The sequence below is a fragment of the Pelecanus crispus genome, chromosome 1, assembly GCF_030463565.1.
Source record: "Pelecanus crispus isolate bPelCri1 chromosome 1, bPelCri1.pri, whole genome shotgun sequence".
Taxonomy (NCBI): Eukaryota; Metazoa; Chordata; class Aves; order Pelecaniformes; family Pelecanidae; genus Pelecanus; species Pelecanus crispus.
Window position 1 is genome coordinate 225,010,531 of NC_134643.1, and position 19,341 is coordinate 225,029,871.

Consider the following 19,341-nt stretch of genomic DNA (forward strand, 5'->3'; position numbering starts at 1 on the left):
CAACACCCCCAACTTCATGGAGAATGACACCCCAGGGGGGACAAAAAAAAAAAAAAAAATCAATCACCCGCCTCATGCACCAACAACCGCCCAGCCTCAAGAGGTGCCGGGGGGGGGCAGATGATTAACCAGAGCCCCGTAAAAATGCAAAAGCACGGTTTTGGCTGGGGAGAGGCTGCTGTGAGCCTGGCAGGGGGCAGGCAGAGGCAGCTCGGCCATGCCGGCAGGAGAAGGAGGGACCAGGCGTCCCCCCCAGCCCCGCCGGACCCCCCCGTTGCAGCAGCAGCAGCAGCAGCAGCAGGGCCGGGCTCTCCCTGCCATTGGCGGGTGGGCCGGGAGAGCTTTATTCAGATCCTCCCCTTCCTCTCCCTCCCCAAGCGTTTTTTGAGAGCCTTTTTCCCAACTTTCCAGAAGTTTCTTCCCGGCCCCTTATATACCCCCTCCGCGGGACGGCGAGGTGCACAGGGGAGCCGAGCAAAGCAGGGTCCCAGCCCCGCACCGCCCCGCCGCAGGTAAGAGGGGGGGGGTCCCCGGGGCAGCCCGGGTTTGCAGGGCCGCTGCCAGGCAGGGATGGAGCCCAGCTGAGATTGCAGCAAGGCCGGGTGTTATTTTTGGGTGCTGCGTGCTCCCGGCTGGCCCCCTAGGGTAGAGGGGTCGTGGGGAGAGGGGGGGTATTGCATGGGGCGGGGGGGGTTGCACGGGGGAAGGGGGTTGCATGGGGGCTTCGTTGGGATTGGGGATATGTGTAGGGTACGGACTGCCCCACAAGCTGGCTCTGTTTTTGGAGAGAAGACATTAAAAGATCCCCCTCCACCACCACCTCCTGTTTGCTAGAGACGGTTGTAGCAAAGCTGCACCCTGGTTTTGCACCCAGGAGAAGCTTTCGGGGGGGGTGAAGAAAGAAAAGAGGGGGATGATAGTTAAAGCTGTCCCTGCTCACTGCAGGGGGGTTGGGCTAGGTGATCTCTAAAGGTCCCTTCCAACCCAAAGCATTTCTATGATTCTATGATAAGGGAAGCACCAACTTGGTCCAAGCGGTCCCGGAGCAGCCCCGGTTGGAGAAAGCCTCCAGCCCCTGTTCCTGCCCAGCCTGGGAGCCTCCGGGACCCTGGGCGCTAGCCCAGCGCAGGAGGACGAGCTCTCGCTACAGCCTCCCTGCAACCAGACGGACTGACCCTGTCCTTCTGCCTTAGCAAAGCGTCACATCCCTCTGCTGACATGGAACTGGCCTTTTGCTTGCATGCCCTCCGTCCTGCGGTTTTGTCTCGGTGATGGAAGAAACGCAGTCCTCAAAGGGGTGCGTGCGTCTGGAGGGGATGCATGCCTCTGGCTGGCTGTGCTGGGCGATGGCACCTCCAAATCCTGCCAGGAAAGCGGGTCCCCGACAGCCCCGAGGAGGTCTGCAGGATGCCACGTTGGCATAGGGCGTCCCCTCGCAGGGCTGGGCTGTACAAACACAGGAGAGGATGTTACCGGCTGCGCATTCCCCCAAATCCCCTCTATTTTCACCCTGGGTTATGAATTCACCAATAATTTCAGCCATAATCCAAGGATGGGCAAAATTTCTCTGTCTCGCTGCCGCAGGCCACGTCACTTATTGCAGCCCAGCACACCCAGCCAAATTTTTCGCCAGTCTCTGAAGTAAGGAACCCCTTTTAAGATGAGGATAAATGGCATAGGTCACCCGTTGCTTGCAAGAATCATAGAATGCTTTGGGTTGGAAGGGACCTCCAGAGAACTACTCCATGTATCTGTTTTCTTTCAGAATGAAAAAGGCAAACGTTGACCTCACTATGAAAGAGTTTCAAGGTATCTTTAGAAATAAAAGGGAAGAAAAAAAAAAAAAACAGAAGAAAACCCCTCAGATTTTAAATGCTTGCCACACCTGATGCTGCCTGCGCCTTAAAAGTGCGTCAAGGGCAGTTTTGAGCCTGTTGCACAAGTCTTTGCTCTTAGGTAGCCAGGACGCCTCTTCCTTTTAGCGGAAGGCTTGCTCCCAAAAGGATTTTAGGATACAAATTTCCTCCTGCTCCGAAGCTACGTAATTCCCACTCTGACAAAGGATCCCTGGTGCAACTGCGCACTCTCTTTGCTTCAGGCTGCCTGCGTGTTTCCTTCCATATGTAATCCCAGCGGGCCCTTCGCTTCCCACTCCGTTTGCGTTAACCTTGAAGCTGCCCCGTTGCAGCCCTTTCTTGTCTCCGCGGGCAAGGAGCAGCCTCTGAGGCTGGCCAGGAGCAGGGTGAGAGGAGAGGACCAAGGAACACAGCTCCACTGTAGCCTTGGGCATGATGCAGCCTGTCGAAAAACTCGCTTTGGGCGTGAAGGTGGAATTTAAGCCCTGGGGATCTGCCATCAGGAAGGTTTGCTGTCGGCGGCGTGAAGTCAGGAGGGAGGGAAGGTCTGGGGACAGGTTGTAGCTTCGGAGGCAGGCGGGGTGAGCGCCAAAGAGCTTTCAGGAATGGCATTTAGGACTGGTTAGTCAGATTTGTCGAAGCTAGTAGCTCAGAGCCCTCACTGGGGATGGGTGCGCCTACGTTGTGATGAGATGCATCTACCTAATGCATGAACGTATTGGGAAGGGGCTCTGCTGGGGGAAAGGAGGGGTCTACCACCTTCCTCCACCCTGGTACCTCCCTGGCAGGGCTGTACAAGCAAAACTAAGTCTGACAGAGCTGACCCCACAGCACTGAAACTTCTCAAGGGGCTCTCGAACTTAGCTCGGTGGAAGCTTATGTGCTCCATCTAGTGTCTAGAAAGCTGAGCATTTGGGTACCGAGCTGAGGTCCCCAGAGAGGACGATCCCTGCCGTATGCTGACGGATCAACGGGCAGCACCGTGCTACATGGCCCTTGAGCAGCAGAAACATCCCGCTTTTAGCTTTTCCTGACCAGGGCAGAGGTTTGACCTGCTACACTGGAGACAGAAATATCTGTTGCTTCTGTTCCTTGGCCCCTCCTTAAATCATTTACTGTACACAAACATATAGTAATGTAGTAAAATTGCTTAAAAAGGAAGCTTTTGTTCAAAATGCACAGGCTCTGCATGCCAGAGTGCAGCCTGGACTCTTGAAGATTAATTGTTGCTCAGGGGAAAGCCCGGTGTGGGCTTGGGATCGTTGCAGCCCAAGTGAAGCACTGATGCAGATGCTTTGCCTATCACCGGAGTGGGTTTCACTGCAAGAGCCCCTGGGTCTCTGAATGCTCCAGGAAGGGCTTGAATCATGCTGATGGTGAGCTCTTCTTGCCCAGCAGGTCCTCAGAGGTGTTGGGTGCTGCTGAAGCCATGTGGATTATTCTGGCACTTGCTCTCTGCGGCCTCGCTGCAGCCGTGCCCTCGGAGGACAGGAAGCTGAGCGACAAGGCAACAACGCTGGCTGACCGCAGCACGACGCTGGCCTTCAACCTCTACCATGCCATGGCAAAAGACAAGAACACGGAGAACATCCTGCTGTCCCCTGTGGTTGTGGCCTCTTCCCTTGGCCTCGTGTCCCTTGGGGGCAAGGCCACAACCGCCTCCCAAGCCAAGGCAGTGCTCAGCGCAGACAAACTGAACGATGACTACATGCACAGTGGGTTGTCTGAGCTCCTGAACGAGGTCAGCAACAGCACAGCCCGCAACGTCACCTGGAAGATCGGCAACCGCTTGTACGGCCCTGCCTCCATCAACTTTGCCGATGACTTTGTGAAGAACAGCAAGAAACACTACAACTATGAGCACTCCAAGATCAACTTCCGAGACAAGAGGAGTGCCCTGAAATCCATTAATGAGTGGGCAGCCCAGACCACAGATGGGAAACTCCCAGAGGTGACAAAAGACGTTGAGAAAACTGATGGGGCCCTCATTGTCAACGCCATGTTCTTCAAGCGTAAGTTCTACTTTCAATTCTTGATACAAGTGACCCAAAACCTAGCCTGAGCCAATACATAGCAGCCCAAATGGAAAGGTGAACAAATCCGAGGTCCACTGGAGGCATGCTCTTTTTCAGAGCGAGTAGTTAGGAACCGTGCATTAAATGACCACCCACTCCCTTTTCTTACAAGCTGCATTTCTCTCTCCTGTAGCTCACTGGGATGAGAAGTTCCATCATAAGATGGTGGACAACCGTGGCTTCATGGTGACCCGTTCCTACACTGTGGGAGTTCCCATGATGCATCGCACAGGTAAGTTGCAAACCTCCTGCCCCATGTCAAGACCAACTGGAGTTATGCTCACTGCTGCTCCGTTACCCAGTTTTCCACCAACTGCTTCCAAGATCATTTTGCCTCATGGTCAATGAGTGAGAGAGAACAAAGCAGTGTGCTTGCTCTGCTGATTCAATCTCTCTGTGAGCAGAGAGAATCCATGTTTGCTATTGGGTGCTTGGCTGTTAGGAATAAATCCTAGCTCATCACGCAAATGAGGGCCACAGTTTTGAGTTGTTCCCAACTCCAGTAATACCAGGCCAGTTCCCAAAACAGCGTTCAGACTCGCTTCCATTGCTGGTCAAGAAAAGGCCAGGGTGAATTCACAACAAGGTTGTGGGTAGCTTTGCCTCTGCTCCACATCTCACCATTTGCTGCTTCTGATTTCAAGGTCTCTACAATTACTATGATGATGAGACAGAGAAGCTCCAGGTGGTGGAGATGCCACTTGCTCACAAGCTCTCCAGCATGATCTTTATCATGCCAAACCATGTGGAGCCTCTGGAGAGGGTTGAGAAACTGCTGAACAGGGAGCAGCTAAAGGCCTGGGCTGGCAAGATGAAGAAGAGATCAGTGGCCATCTCGCTGCCTAAAGTCATCCTGGAAGTCAGCCACGACCTTCAGGTAAAGGAGGTCCTTAAAGAAAACAGTTGGGCCTTACAGTTCTTCTGGGTGGAAGAGAAGATAGTGGGGTGATGGGTTATCTGCGCCTTGTCATCCTTTCTCCAGCGGCTAGTCTAACCATGGCTGGAGAGAATTGCACTGTGTCATCTCTGGGAGGGTTGCTGATCTCTCTTCTCCTCCTAGAAACACTTGGCTGATCTGGGCCTGACAGAAGCTATTGACAAAACCAAAGCTGACTTGTCCAAGATCTCTGGCAAGAAAGACCTTTACCTGTCCAACGTCTTCCATGCTGCTGCTCTTGAATGGGACACGGAAGGGAACCCCTACGATGCTGACATCTACGGCCGAGAGGAGATGAGGAACCCCAAGCTCTTCTATGCTGACCACCCCTTCGTCTTCATGATCAAGGACAGTAAAACCAACTCCATCCTCTTCATTGGCAGGCTCGTGAGGCCCAAAGGAGACAAGATGCGTGATGAGTTGTAGTTAGGGTTGGTTTGTTTTTTTTTTTTTTTTCCCCAGAGCTTTCGTCTGTGTGGTTTTTAGTGGGGGATTTCAAAAAATGGGAAACACTATTTTGTATCCGTCTTGAACTATGGGTGCTATTCAGACCAGGGTGCATTGTGATGAGAAACCAGCATACACTTTACCTCACCCCAAAATACTTCTTGCACAAACCCACCTCCAGAGAGGAACAGGGGAGCCTGGCACAAGAGGGTCACCAGGAGTGGAAGGGAACTGGCACGCACTGTCTCAGCGACTGGCATCCTCAGCTGAGATGTTGAGGCTGATGCCTAGCTCCTCCCTGCACTAGAGTTACGCCTCCTGCTAAGTACCTTGCTGTTACCATCAGCCCTGCAAAGGCACAAGCCCTGCACCTTTCCACCTCAAATGCTTTGGCACCTTTAGCTCTGCCACTTCCTTTTCTCCCCCTTTGATGCTATGCGGCACCACACCAGAGCTGCTCTGGTCGCTTCTCTATCTTCAGAGCACAAAGGGACAATTCTGTGGTCCAGCCCCCCTCTACGGCCCTGGGAGCAGAGCAGGACCGTGACAGCATGTAAGAATGGAGATTATATGGAGTTGTGCCCTTCTGTCCTGCCTAACCCTGCTCTGGATGACTCTTAGATGCTTCAACCGCAGCAGGTCATCAGCTCCTTAGCTAGAACACTCACTGCAAAGCCAAGTGCGGCTTTGCTCAACACTTCAAAGAGAAGTAAGGGGCTTAGGGGCATCAGCAGAGAGGCCAAAGAGCAGCTGGGCTTCTAGAAAGATAAACCTGAGGTCCCTTCAACACTCTTGCGTGACAGAAATGGCTGTGCTCCACCCCTCTGGGGATCACGAAGGGGGCTCTTGGGCCAATATCTGGAATTAAACATCCTGTCCCAGGCAAGCAGAGGAACTCCACTTCTCTTGGTGCTTCCGCATCAGCACATAGGGCTGGGAAAGAGACAGTTACCACTGTGATGGTTCTCCCAATTACAACCAGGGCTGGTACCTATCAGCTCCCGTAGCAGGCCAAGGGACTTCTGCTGGCTTCTCACAGGGAAGTGGATCAGGTTCACTTCCACTTTTTGTTTAAATACAAAGCTGCCGTTACCTGACTTCCTAATGACCCTCTTCTGAAGCTCCTCTCCTCCGTGATAGTTTAGCTCCCTCTTGGCTGACCTGGATAAGGGCACGCTGAAAACCAAATGTTATTTATAGTTATGCTCGTATTTATGTCTGATAATTAGCAAGTTTCACAGGCTGCTCCAGCCTAGACTTGGAGGCTATTCCTACCTTCTTCTCTAAGATATATCATCAGGTTAATACTATGTAAAGAAGTAACCGGTATGATCCCGTCAGCATGTGTCAGGTAAGCTGTGCTACGCACTGAGAGACATCACAAAGCAAGTAATGACAAGATTATTGAAATGAGAGAAATCTGTGCCTCACAATCTAAGTGCCAGTTATTTGAAAGAGCAAGGACAGTGTGGCTGCATTGCTTTTCTCTGGTTTTATTTCCCCACCAATGTGCTTGCTGTCAGGTTGCTACACAGAAGCCCAATACTGCACTATTTCCACTTATTTATTAAGTTACAACTACAAAGTCTCTTAGGTGTTTCCTACAAGCAAAAATACAGCAGCTTGCACGCCCAAGTCTCATGCCAGGTTTGCAAGGTTACACAATTGCAGAAAAGCTCATCTGCCCCAATTCCTATCCAAGCCAGCCGGAATGGGAGATCTTTTCCCTGCTCTCTTCCCAGTTCATACTCCCAAGGTGCTTTCCCCACGGTGCTGGGAGATAGGAGGCAATCCACAAGGATGTACCCGAATGCACAGGAAACCTAAAGCCCACTGTGTATGCTAGACGCTACCCGGTGAATCAGCGCACTGAAACCCACACGCTGTAGCACATTACGGAGGATTGGGGGGGGTGGGTAAATGGGTGGGCAAGGCAAGAACGCACTGTGGGATATTGTGAATATTTACATCATGTGGGTGCAGGTGTCCGACGGCTTTGTTCCTGTACCACACTGACAGTTGTATAATTTTGCAATAAAACTTTTTCAATTAACCTCTAGCAGCCACAGTGACTTGCAGGGTTTGGGTGGAGACAAAATACTCTTTAAAAGAGCTTAGAGAGGTTCCTTGGCATCCTTAAATCCAATACACCATTTCTTAATCTGGTCATTGTGAACCAAAATTACACTTAACACATGAATTCCCATGACGTGTGTCATGGGAAAGGAACACTATTGGCAGGTTGGCTTTTCAGTTTAACATTTTTCTCCTGAAACTCTAAGTACCCAGCATCTTTAATGCTTCACAGTAAGAGGACCTCCTGCCCTCCCCTGCTCTGACATCTAACAGAGCAGCAAATAGCTCAGTTAAAGAGAAACTATGGCAGTGTAGGAATAAAACTGAGCTATTAGCCACAGGGACCAGCCTTCCTGACCCTACAACCCAAAGCTTCTTTAGCTGGGATCCAGTTGAGATAGAGAAAGAACCACAAGAACCTGCACCGTTGCTTTGGGAATACAGCAAAGTCTTGGAAAATCCAGCGGCATCAGACCCTGCTGGCCCATATCTTTCCACTGCTGCAAACAGATTAACCTGCCATCCAGTCATGCACGCAACCTTCTGCCACTCAGAAGCAAACCTAAAGCCACAGCCATCTCCCCTTTTCCCCGTGCCAAAATAGCACTTATCTGGGATGGGCAGGCACACACATCCGCATGGAGCTCCTTACAGACTAAAAAACCACCAGGTGCTTGCCGGATCGGTCTTTCACTGCAGAAAATTAGAGCAGCCATCTCCAGCACTAACCATGGCAGCCCAGGAACACTGTCAACCTGGAACAGCAATATTGCAAGGAAGTTAAAAGCTTTCCAGAGCTGCTGAGCCCGTCCTACTCCCAGCTCGTCTTGCAAGCAGCTTTAAATACTCATCGTTTTCATCCTCAAGACACAGGGAACTGAACGAGTCCCCTACCTCTCCTGTAGCAGCTTCTTCAAACAGCTCGTGGTGGTGGTATACTCCAACCAGTGCAGGCTAGAAAGCTGTTCAGTTCACACGTGCAAACCTCAGCCATTATGGGATAATCCTTGATGTTGTCCTCAACTTCTCACAACACGATGGATATAGCAAGAGATAACAGCAATACCACTCTTAAACACACTACTTGCGCATCTCTTGATCTTACACACAAGCAACTAAACATCTCCTGATTCTACCGGTCATCAGCATGGTGAGATTAACAGGCTGATGGACCGGGTTGGAGGGCTCTAAACCAGAGCTGAGGGATCTCCAAGAAAGCCAGCCCTCACTGGAGGACTGCAGGAGAAATTTCCAGCTGATCATCATCTAGTATACAGGCACTTTTAAGAATTTAGATACAACATGCAAGGCCTGGCACTGTGCATCACCCCTCTACTGCTTCAGGCCTTCCAGCTTTCACACGTTCCCTGCTCCTACAAAGTGACAAAGCTGGTCCAACTTTTGGGGAAATTTTTCAAAATTCAAATTCATAGTAAAAAAAGAATTTTAAAATTAACATTGGTATTACTTACTCTTAACACTTAACATGTACTAACATTTTTTTAAAGCTTTTTACTGAAAGATATGCACGGAAACCTGAAATGAGATTCATTCTCTGACACCCTGAGAAGGCACATCTGTCTCCAACAGACTTCACCAGCTTCTCAGCCAGGCCGGGTTTCCAGGAGGCCTGCCAGAGAAGCTGGGAACAGGAAAGCTGAGGCTCGCACATCCACATGCTGGCAGACAGACCAGTTCCCGACACCGTCAGTTTGAAATTCCAGCTCATAAGTTACCTGCTTACCTCCTGCAGGGAAGCCTCCTGAAAACCGAAATCTGGATGTTAAAGCTATTCCTAAGCGGCAAGTTTTGCATATTTGGACCATTTTTGTTAATGCAACAAACAGGTTCTGAATTCCTCAAAATCCAAACAAAACAAAGCCTTGATCCTGCGCACAACATGATCTCTTATGTGTGTAACAGTCTCTTCCCATTACTGCACCAGACTTTGAAAAACACACCGGGAAAGGAGCTGACAGAACTAGAATCTCTGCCTGAAACTTAACCAAATGCTCGGTCTCACTGCTTCAGCTTTAGCTTGACCACAGCAGACAAGAACCGCATCAAAAGTAATTCATACAGCAACAGAAGTGAAAATACACCCCTGCCTACAGACTACGTGTTTCAATAGCAGAAGTAGCCTTGTCATCTATTATCAACTTCAGGATCTACCTATAGAATCATAGAATCGTTTAGGTTGGAAAAGACCTTTAAGATCATCCAGTCCAACCAGCAACCTAACACTACCAGGTTCACCACTAAACTAATTAAGGGTAATTTCATGTTTCCTGGCTTGGTGGCTGGATTATTTTTGAATGAAAGTAAAAAGTAGGAATCATTAAGGTTGGAAAGGATCTCTAAGATCATCAGTCCAACCATCAACCCAACACCATGTTATCCTACAGCTCATTAAAGCCAGTTATTAATAGTGACAAATTAATGGGCTGTCTACTCAAGCCTCAAAGGAAGACAAGTTTTTTCCCCCCAATCACTTAAATATATTTCCATCTCAAAGCTTAGGACAGAAGGTTTGAAAGCCAGAGTGTACACTTCCCCCTCGCCCCCAACTAATGTGTAAATACCTACTCAGAAGTTTGTCTCACCCCACATCAACTAACAGTGTTCCTATACAGTCTATAGCCCTGAAAGTCACATAGCAAATGTCTTTTTAGTGATGAGGGAAGTGGATGTACAGAGGTGAAAAAAGCATTTTGTAGAATACAGTAATACTTTAGCTGATGCCAGAAAGGTATAAACTACTGCAACTGCTTTGGACATTGCTAAAAAAGCTCCCTCTTCTGGAAACCTCGGAGAAAGGGACTGGTATGTAACTGAAGAGTTACCAGTACTACTCCATTCGTGGAGTGTTAGTCAGGACCCTCTAAACACCAGATTGCTGCTCCAGTTCTACGTAGAAATAGCATTTTGTCCCTACTTTTAGATCAGGATCTGGCAAGTTCACTCCAAAATGGTAACACAGGCTGGAAGAAACGCAACAGAATTCCTTCCATACCAAAGGTGGGAACAAGGCTCTCCTGGAATACATCTTGCCAAAAAAAAAAAAAAGCACCTCCACAAACACTGTCTTTTGTGATTTTATTAAGAGATGTCTTCAGGACACTCAAGCTTCTGGTTGCAGATGTCACCAACCCTACAACAAAAAACAAAATACCGAGTGAGATGGCGGCAAACCATTTCCCATAACCATTCTCCTACCCAAAATACTGAACAAACAACAGGCTCCAAGTTTTCAAATTAAATGGCATCTCACTTCTTGCACATTAGCCAACAATCCCCCTTTTCCCCACAGGAGCAGATCCTGCGAGTCAGACTCCCTTGTTTCACTGCGGCCCTGCAAACTCCCTGAACTCGCCGTGTTCACACAAGGCCAGCTCTTCAGTCGGAGAACACTACAGCCTGTCTTTCGCTAGCAGCTAAGGACATCTTCTGGAAGAGGCCTTAGGTCCTGTGCCTCCTGCTGCTCTCATCAAAGAAAGTGAGCAAAGCTTTTAGAAGCAGTAAGTTGCACATTTTCCCTAAGAACAACCCAGAGCAGGTCTCAGACAATTTCAAGCTATCAAGTTCTGTCTTAGAAGCTACTCATTCAGGGAGACAGGATTTCAAACCCTGATTATTTACTTATGAAACTAGCCTATACATCGTGCTCAACGTTACTGGCTTCTATGTCTATCCCAAACTGGATCCCACAAGGGAGGTGGTCTATCAGGCATATATACCCTGTGCTGTCAACTGCACACTGGTAGGAGGTGGTACAATGTGAAAACATCCAAGGCACAGAACCCTTCTCAGACAAATGCCTCTAAGTCACTCAAATTGTGACCCAAGGTCCCCACATCCATGCTGTAGAACACAACACGAAACAGGGCACTTGGACGAGGATATTCCCTTTCAGACTCGTCATCTCATCTTCACTGAAGGGTGTGCTTAGCTGGTTTGCAGCGTGCCTTAAACCATGCCCCCTTCATCCAGGGCAATACTCTACCCCCACCCCAGCTGATCGCTGCACCTGGTACAATGCAGCAGCTTTTTGCCCCAGTACCCCAGCTACCTGACAGTTTTTTTTGGTGACATGACCCCTTTTCCGCAAGGATCTTCACCAAAGCTACCTCCCACCACTCGCAGGCGCTTACCCCTCAGGCAGTGGGAACCGGCTGAGGCATGGCTGGCTGTTCTGGTTTGCCACCTTTCTGCTCTGAAATGGGAGTGGTGGGCAAGATCTCTTCTTTGGGTTCCACAATGCTGACGTGGTCTGGCAGAGGCTTTTTGGGGCCAATCTTGCCACTTGGGTCCCAGGGCAACATAATCTTTACTTTGATCCCCAGTACTCCTGCAAAGAGTGACAGCACAACACAGACATGTTCATTCAACAGAAAATATCAAGCGCACATTGAGTAGTGACAAGCCCCAAGGTTACAAAATATGCTATCTGCATCAAAAATATCTCCTGACAACACTGAAGACGCAAGCTGATTAACACAAACGTGCTACAGCTTAGAAATCTAGTTACTGTGAATCTACATCAGCATGTTAACCAACTGTCATGGTTTAGCATGTGGTTTAACACAGCACTATGCCTGCTACTAGGAAGAAAGTTAACTCTATTCCAGCCGAAACCAGGACACCAATTAATTGCCTTTTCTAACTGCAGCCTAGGACTATGATGAAAACGTGCTACACCTTTAAGTCATGCCGCGGTTTTTAAACCCTGTCTTTCCCAGGATAACTCATCTCACTCTCCAAGGAAATAGCAATTTTTTTTGCATCCCTTCTCAGACAAATGCCTCTAAATCATCCAATGAATAGGATATCCTGCCCAAGGCAGCCTTAGCACAGCACCACAGAACGTGGCACTGAACAGGCTGCCATGACACAAGGACATCCCTTCTGACTCGTCATCGTATCATCACCGAAGGGAAGGTGGAGAATAGCTTTGTCTATGCTAGTATCCCTGCATCAGGCATTCTGCAATTAAGTAAATCAAGGCCAATTAAGATGCAGAAGTCATTTGTGTTCCACCAGAGGGAAGGACAAGTGTAAGCAGGCTTGGCTGGTTTACCTGGGAAGACTGGCCAGGGCACAGCTATGGGGGAAAACTGTCTGGTACTCGCTTTTTTGTGGGTCTTGTAGCACCCGTGTCCTGTCTGCCTACCCCTAGGAGCCAAGAAAGCCAGAATCCAAACTGCCAACAACTCTTAAAACTCAGTCAATATGCATTTCATTTGTAAGTTGTTCTGCTACCGACCTTAGAGGCAACAGGACACAAGGGAGAGTATCTGGAAAAATCTAAAGCCACATACTCAGCTAGAAACATTCAATCCCCACCACTAGAAAAAAGGATGACCTGGGATGACTACACAAAATTCTGTTGTCTGCTGAAGGCCCCTTCTCCATTTCCCACTCACATAACACAAATGCAAATAAAGTTCTACTTCAGATGTAACGTGCAAACTCCACAGAGAGCGCTTAGTTGCAAAAGCCCAAGAAAATAACAGATTTTCAGAGTAAGAACTAGCCAGTAGCACAACTGAGCCACTCTGCAAGGTCAGTGGTGCATCAAAATCACGTGAGTTACCACCCCACAGGTGACAAGAGGGAAGCCTCCAACCTGCACACACAGCACGCCAGGAATTGAGATCTTCTGGATCCAAAGCACTGAGAGAAGGAACCAACAGAGCTGCAAAGGGGGATCTGCATCCCAGCCACTCACCCTGCCGGAGAAGGACGTGACGCACAGCTGTGTCGACGTAGTAATTCACCGGGTCTCCACTGTGGATCATCAAGCCATCCACAAACTTCATGGACTTGGCACGCTGACCTCTGAGTTTGCCAGACACAACCACCTCACAACCCTTGGCACCGCTCTCCATGATGAAGCGGAGGACACCATAGCAGGCTCTGCAGGGAGAGAGCAGCAACAGCCACAGCGTTACTCCCACTCTGCCAAATCCCCATGGATCCGTGGAGGTATTTCACACCAATTTCAAGCACACTTCAACTTTTGTTTGTAAAAAGCCTTCCGAACGTGCACCCGTGCAACCAAAACTCTGTCAATGCTACGCAAAGCAGCAAAAATCTTCACACTGTTTTAGCACTGTCAAACCCAGCCAAACAAAACTCCTGTGACTGTCCTTTTAAGATTGTGGAAACAATGACAAGCACGCATTCTTTGCAACACGACCACAGCTCCACAGCTGAAGGTGACCAACGCACCCAGGTCAGGTCTGCAGCTCCCCCTCCCTTCTCAGACAAATGCCTCTAAATCATCCAGTGATGACAGGATGCTCCTGCTGAAGAACCACAGGCAGCATCACAGAACATGACACTGCAGAGGTACCACAACAAGAGCCACCTGCTTCTGACTCGTCATCTTATCGTCACCGAAGGGATCTGAGAAGTAAGGCCCCTGTCACCTGAACAACAGTGCAACCAGAAGGCTTGAAATTGTGTTTCACTCCTCCACCCATTTATTCAGGAAATAAATGCAAGCTTTATGCACACCAGTCAGACAACTTGTAACCCTATCTACTCTAAGACTTCAACTTTTATGTCTGAAATACATTATCTAGCAATCACTATCGAAAGTAACTGTGTACTAAACAAAAAGCTTCTATACGGTAGAATTATCAAAAATATGAACTGACCTCTCCAAGTGCAGCATTACTAGGTTAAATTTGCAAACCAAAGACAAGTTGGCAAGGAGTTTTTTTGAAATGGTATTTGAATCCCACACTTCCTCACCATGCCATGACATTCAACTCACTCTACTCACCGACGCACTGCTAAACCTCCCAGAAGCTTGTACCGCAGGGACTCTGCCTGAGCGATTGCACACAGACCTCTCGTGGCCACCTTCTCAGCATAGAGCTGCAAAAGAAAAGAAGTAAACTCAGAAACAGGGCTGTATTTCAAGATACTTTGAATTTAACGGAACACAGGAGCTTCATACTACTCTATGCCCCATGCTCTACACCCAGTTCAGTTAGTCCTTCCACATTTACATGCAGAAGCTTTATCCTCAGACACTACAATCCCTTAACTCCTTTGGTGCCTGCCTCCTACTCCTGGTAGAGCTGAGACACACTGATGATACCCCACTGAAAGTCATAAGACTATTAAAACATCCATGGTGCACTCTCAAAGAGCTGCTGCTTCAAACAGCCCCAAAACATTAGGTATCACCAGAGAGAGGTATCCAGACAATCACAAGAACTTCACTTGAGACACAGTTTTTACAACACTTCAGTTACGTAAGTCTGCATAAGTATTAAAATCAAACCTAAGAAAAGGTTTGGTTTTTGAAAGTTGGGAGAGTGAGGTGTATTAAACCTAACAGCTCCAAGAGACCAAAGTCTGATACTTCAGAAGCAGACATTCAAAATCATGCACATGATATTCCTCAAGCTGACAAATCATGATGTGCTCTGTGAGGGTTTGTGCCTTTCAGTATGTTTAAGCATTTGCTGGAGATAATCAGCAATCTTCGCCGTATAATGTGATCCAGCAACACCAGCCAAGCAGGAATTAATGTGAGCACCACCCAAGACCACACATTCCCCCCCTACCCCTGATTTGTTTTAGAGGAAAGCACTAGTAAGGGCACCAGATTTCAAACATTAAAAGACTGGAAATTACTGGTGCAGCACTTTACTGTCTATTTCTGTACAGTATCATACTCAAAAATCTCAAAGATCATTCTGCACCAAAACAGTTTCTTTATAAGGACAGAAGCATTATGAATTCAGTAAGGATAATGGTAACACACTAATACCAAACATTATGCTTAGACCAGCTTCTCACCTCAACATTGGGACAGGAACATTCTCTACAAAATATTTACAGGTAAGTTTAAAAAGTTTTATCTCCATCCTCCTTGTTAGGAAATCAGAGAAAACCAGCCAAATTGACAGCACTCAAAATACCACAAACAGCAAAGCATTTTGTATTTCAGTGCAAGAGTGTTTTGTGAGAACAGGTAAAACATGCCCCAAGTTATCTTGAAGTCAAACCGCCTTTCAGCTGACACCAGCCAGACAGCGCACAAACCTAACTGGCACAACCCACTCACTACTGTTTTAACCAAGACAGTTTTACCTCAACGCTTCCCTCGGGGAATCCAAACCTCTTCTGCACGACAGCAGTCAGCTCCCGGATGCGGCGCCCCTTCTCCCCCAGGACATTCTGAGTTCTGGGAAAAAAAGCACAGCACGACTGAGAAAAGTGTCTCCAGGTCTGAGTCTGTAACCATCCCAAAGCACTTCCAGACTGAGCATCTCAGCTCAGGGGTTGCAACACTGCTGTATCACTAAAGATCACTTCAGGATCTCCTTCCCAAGTAGCTTCCCATAATAATATTTACCACTTTAAGCTTCAGCCTGCAGTAGCATCCCTTACAGCCTTGCACAGCACCTGTGAGTCAACAGCAGCATCTCAGTTACCTGGTGGCAAGTATGATAATCTCAGTCCTGGTTGGAGTGACCCGGACTTCTACTCCTGAGTACCCATCTTCAGCCAGTTCACGAGTCAGAAACTCATTCAACTCAGCTTTGAAGATACCGTCAGCGACAAACTGAAAAACAAACGGACTGAGTCAAGCTCTGTTCAAGTGCTCCACCTGAACACAAGAGTTTCACATGCTGAGTTTGGGTGCAATTCATCCCTGCAGACTGGCAGTCTTTCCCCCCATGGAAAGGAAGCAGCACCAGGGAGAAATAAAAGCTTCTCCCCTGACGTTCCCAGAGACAATTCACTTCTAACAGGAGCCTGCACCACACCTCGTACAGCCACACTTCATGCTGAAATCATAGCTTGCTGCTATGTCTTGCAGTGATACTTTGGTTGGGTATGAATTTACGTAAAATAATTAGAAGGGTCGCATCCCTTTACCAGCTCCACACGTGCCTGCTGTAAGGGCTCCCACTTCCACCCTGACAGCGCACAGGCCCCAGGCCTCCCTCCCTCTCCAAGACAGGCAGAGCCCTGCACCCTCCCGGCCCCTCTGACCCACAGAGGCGGGCAGTCACTACAACCCAGCTCTTTCCACTAAAAAAAAAGGATAAACCAAGCAAGTTCATCAGCTTCCAGCACCGCTCCGCGCCCCTCAGGACAACCCCAGACCGCCTCCCCTGTGCACACAAGCCCAGAGCCCTGTGCAAGCCCCACACAGGGCTGTGAGGGGGAACCATGGCTCCACCGCCTCGCCCCGGGGCCCGCGCAGTGCCCCCTGCGCGCTCCCTCACCCCAGCCTCTCGCCGCCGCCATGTTCCCCGCCGGGCCACCGATCCGTATCCGCCGCCATCCTCCCGCATCCGCCTCCATCCCCTCGCCGCCGCCCCGCCCCGGCGATGCCCGGGGCCGCCCCCGGCGCCATCCCGCCGATATGGATGCACCCCGCAGCCGCGCCGAGCCGGGCCGCCGCCCTCACCTTGCGCTTCTTGGAGATCTGGACCGCCATCTTGAGCCGCGCCGCCCGGCGGAAAGGAGGGAGCGGGCCCCGGAGGGCGGGCTATATCGGCCTTCCGCCGCTCCCCATTGGGCGGGCGCGATCACGTGGGCTGGCGGGCGGGGGCCGATGGGAAATGTAGTCTTCCCGCTGCCCTGGCGCGCCGCCATGTTGGGGAGGCTTAACCCTGCTGCTGTCAGTGGGGTTTATCCGCCCTGCCAGGCTGCTGTGAACGCCCACAGTCGGGCTTAAAACGGCTATAAACCCGGTATAAACCCGGTATAAGGGTCTAGAGAGCAAGGCTGATGAGGAGCGGCTGAAGGAACTGGGGTTGTTTAGTCTGGAGAAGAGGAGGCTGAGGGGAGACCTTATCACTCTCTACAACTGCCTGAAAGGAGGGTGTAGTGAGGTGCATGTTGGTCTCTTCTTCCAGTTAACAAGAGATGGGATGAGAGGAAATGGCCTCAACTGCATCAGGGGAGGTTTGGATTGGATATTAGGGGAAATTTCTTCATGGAAAGAGTAGTCAAGTGTCGGACCAGGCTGCCCAGAGAGGTGGTGGAGTCCCCATCCCTGGAGGTGTTCAAAAAATGGGCAGACATGGCACTGCGGGACATGGTTTAGTGGGCACGGTGGTGTTGGGTTGATGGTTGGACTGATGATCTTAGAAGTCCTTTCCAACCTTAATGATTCCTAGTTTTACTTTCATTAAAAAAGAATCCAGCCACCAAGCCAGGAAACATGAAATTATTCCTCTCCCTGAATTGGTTTAGTGGTGGACTTGGTAGTGTTAGGTTACTGGTTGGACTGGATGATCTTAAAGGTCTTTTCCAACCTAAACGCTTCTATGATTGATTCTATGATAAATGGGCACAGGAGTTAGCAGCGTGATAATTCACCCCGATTTTCTGCCTGGAGGCCCGCTCTGGTGGTAAAGAAGCCCTCCCCTCATGGCACTGCAGCCGGCCACCCCGGGCGTGAGGGGAACACAGCTCCAGGGCAGTGGGAGGTGAGGGGAGCAGCAGAGCCCCTCTCCTAACAGGCTGCTTCTGTTGTTTTAACCTTTTTTCTTTTAGGCAGTCACAGATAAAGGAAACGCCCATCAGGAAAAAGGTGTGAAAATCACAGACAGGCTATTTGGTTATTCCCAGGGAAACATCAGGAGTCTTTGCTGCCAAAGGATGCTGTACTGTTATCCAGTAATCCGCTGCTTTATGTAAATTTTAACAATAGCTATTAACTATTTATAGTTAACCGTAAATATGGATGATAGCGAACTATAAACTTAAAGCTATTGCGGGTCTTTCCTACTGTATGTCTGCAGCATCTCGAGCAACAGGGCTGTGGTCCCTATGCCTCACTGCAAGACAAATGATTCAGTAAGTAGGACAGTTGTGGCTCCAGGGCAGATCTTCTGTGGGTTTTGGTTTTTTTTTCTTCCTACAATGGCACCATCACCTCTGCAGTCCAGGCACTGGGTTAAATTAGTAGCAGGATGGGATTTCTCGCTTGAAACTTCTGTGGTGGCCAAAGACGGGGAAAGTGGCAATTTATTTTTTTTAAACAGTTTAAGGATTGTAGGGGATTACAGGGGTTTGGTTGTGCCATTTCAATTAGAAATAATAATAATGGGTAGAATTGATACATGAAAATACCTGCACACTAGTGGGTAAATACGGTCTGTCAGCAAAGGGACGTCCAGCCTCACAAACCTCCCAGAAGGGAGCCAGAAGATAGGGCGATAAGGGCAAAAAGGTTGAAGTGAGCTGCTTAGCTTTCTCTAAGGCTTCTCTTGGAAAGCCTTGCCCAGAGGCTTTACAGAAACTGAGCGGCTGTGGGCGAAGGCAGGGGCATTGCACAGCTCTGCTCCTTACATGGATGCTGCAGGGGTCTGTGCAACAAAAGAAGAAATTAAATGTTAGAATTACCAAAAAAGAAGAAATGGGAGACCATTATTTCATGGCTCCGTAAATAATTCCGTGGTGTGCCTGCTGGATACATCTGATCCTCTGTCTCCAAAAGGCTAGAGGAGACCTGGGAGAGGGTCAGAGCAGGGAAGCAGGGGTGCTTAGATGTCTGGGAGCGCTTCTGCGTGAAGTAAGCTGTGCAGGTTGGGACTCAGCTTGGGAAAGACAAAATGTGGTCGAGATCTGCCAACTCACACAAGCGTTGAGAAGATGGGCAGGGTCTGACCGCGGTCCTCCCACGAATAGCAGTCGAAGGCAGTGGGAGCTGGGTGTTTGCTGCAAACAGGTTTGGCCTATTTTCAGTTTTCTTTGGGCTTTTGGCTACAGAAAGAAACTCTGGACTAGATTTCTTCTGAGCCAGCATGGCTGCTCTCTTGTTTGTGGGTAGCTGACAGCAGTGGATTGCAGGTTAGGGCCGGCAGTGGTTCGAAATTAGGCATTTGACGGCCCCCATGTCCCCAAGAGGCATTGCCACAGGCTGATCTGCCTGGCAGCCACCTCCCACACTGCCTCCATTTTCGGG

At 49.3% G+C, this 19,341-nt stretch overlaps 2 protein-coding genes and 3 non-coding genes across 5 annotated transcripts; 1 reads left to right on the plus strand and 4 right to left on the minus strand.

Moving 5' to 3' along the window:
• The first annotated feature begins 354 nt into the window (after window positions 1-354).
• SERPINH1 (serpin family H member 1) lies at window positions 355-5,294 on the plus strand. Its single transcript, XM_075727728.1, has 5 exons — window positions 355-512; window positions 3,255-3,868; window positions 4,065-4,163; window positions 4,576-4,808; window positions 4,992-5,294. The coding sequence occupies exons 2-5, from the start codon at window positions 3,286-3,288 to the stop codon at window positions 5,292-5,294; spliced, it is 1,218 nt and encodes a 405-aa protein (XP_075583843.1). The 5' UTR covers window positions 355-512; window positions 3,255-3,285.
• Window positions 5,295-10,479: 5,185 nt separating this feature from the next.
• RPS3 (ribosomal protein S3) lies at window positions 10,480-16,890 on the minus strand. The gene is made up of 7 exons (XM_075716194.1): window positions 16,834-16,890; window positions 15,848-15,978; window positions 15,504-15,597; window positions 14,182-14,276; window positions 13,120-13,307; window positions 11,543-11,739; window positions 10,480-10,542 (listed from the first exon to the last, which is right to left on the minus strand). Exons 1-6 carry the CDS (start codon window positions 16,861-16,863, stop codon window positions 11,546-11,548), a joined length of 732 nt encoding a protein of 243 aa, XP_075572309.1. The 5' UTR covers window positions 16,864-16,890; the 3' UTR covers window positions 10,480-10,542; window positions 11,543-11,545.
• LOC142597204 (small nucleolar RNA SNORD15) lies at window positions 11,193-11,329 on the minus strand. Its single transcript, XR_012832021.1, has one exon. It is a non-coding gene; the product is annotated as a small nucleolar RNA SNORD15 (small nucleolar RNA).
• On the minus strand, window positions 12,177-12,324 carry LOC142597202 (small nucleolar RNA SNORD15). The gene has a single exon (XR_012832019.1). It is a non-coding gene; the product is annotated as a small nucleolar RNA SNORD15 (small nucleolar RNA).
• On the minus strand, window positions 13,649-13,795 carry LOC142597203 (small nucleolar RNA SNORD15). Its single transcript, XR_012832020.1, has one exon. It is a non-coding gene; the product is annotated as a small nucleolar RNA SNORD15 (small nucleolar RNA).
• Window positions 16,891-19,341: the final 2,451 nt, after the last annotated feature.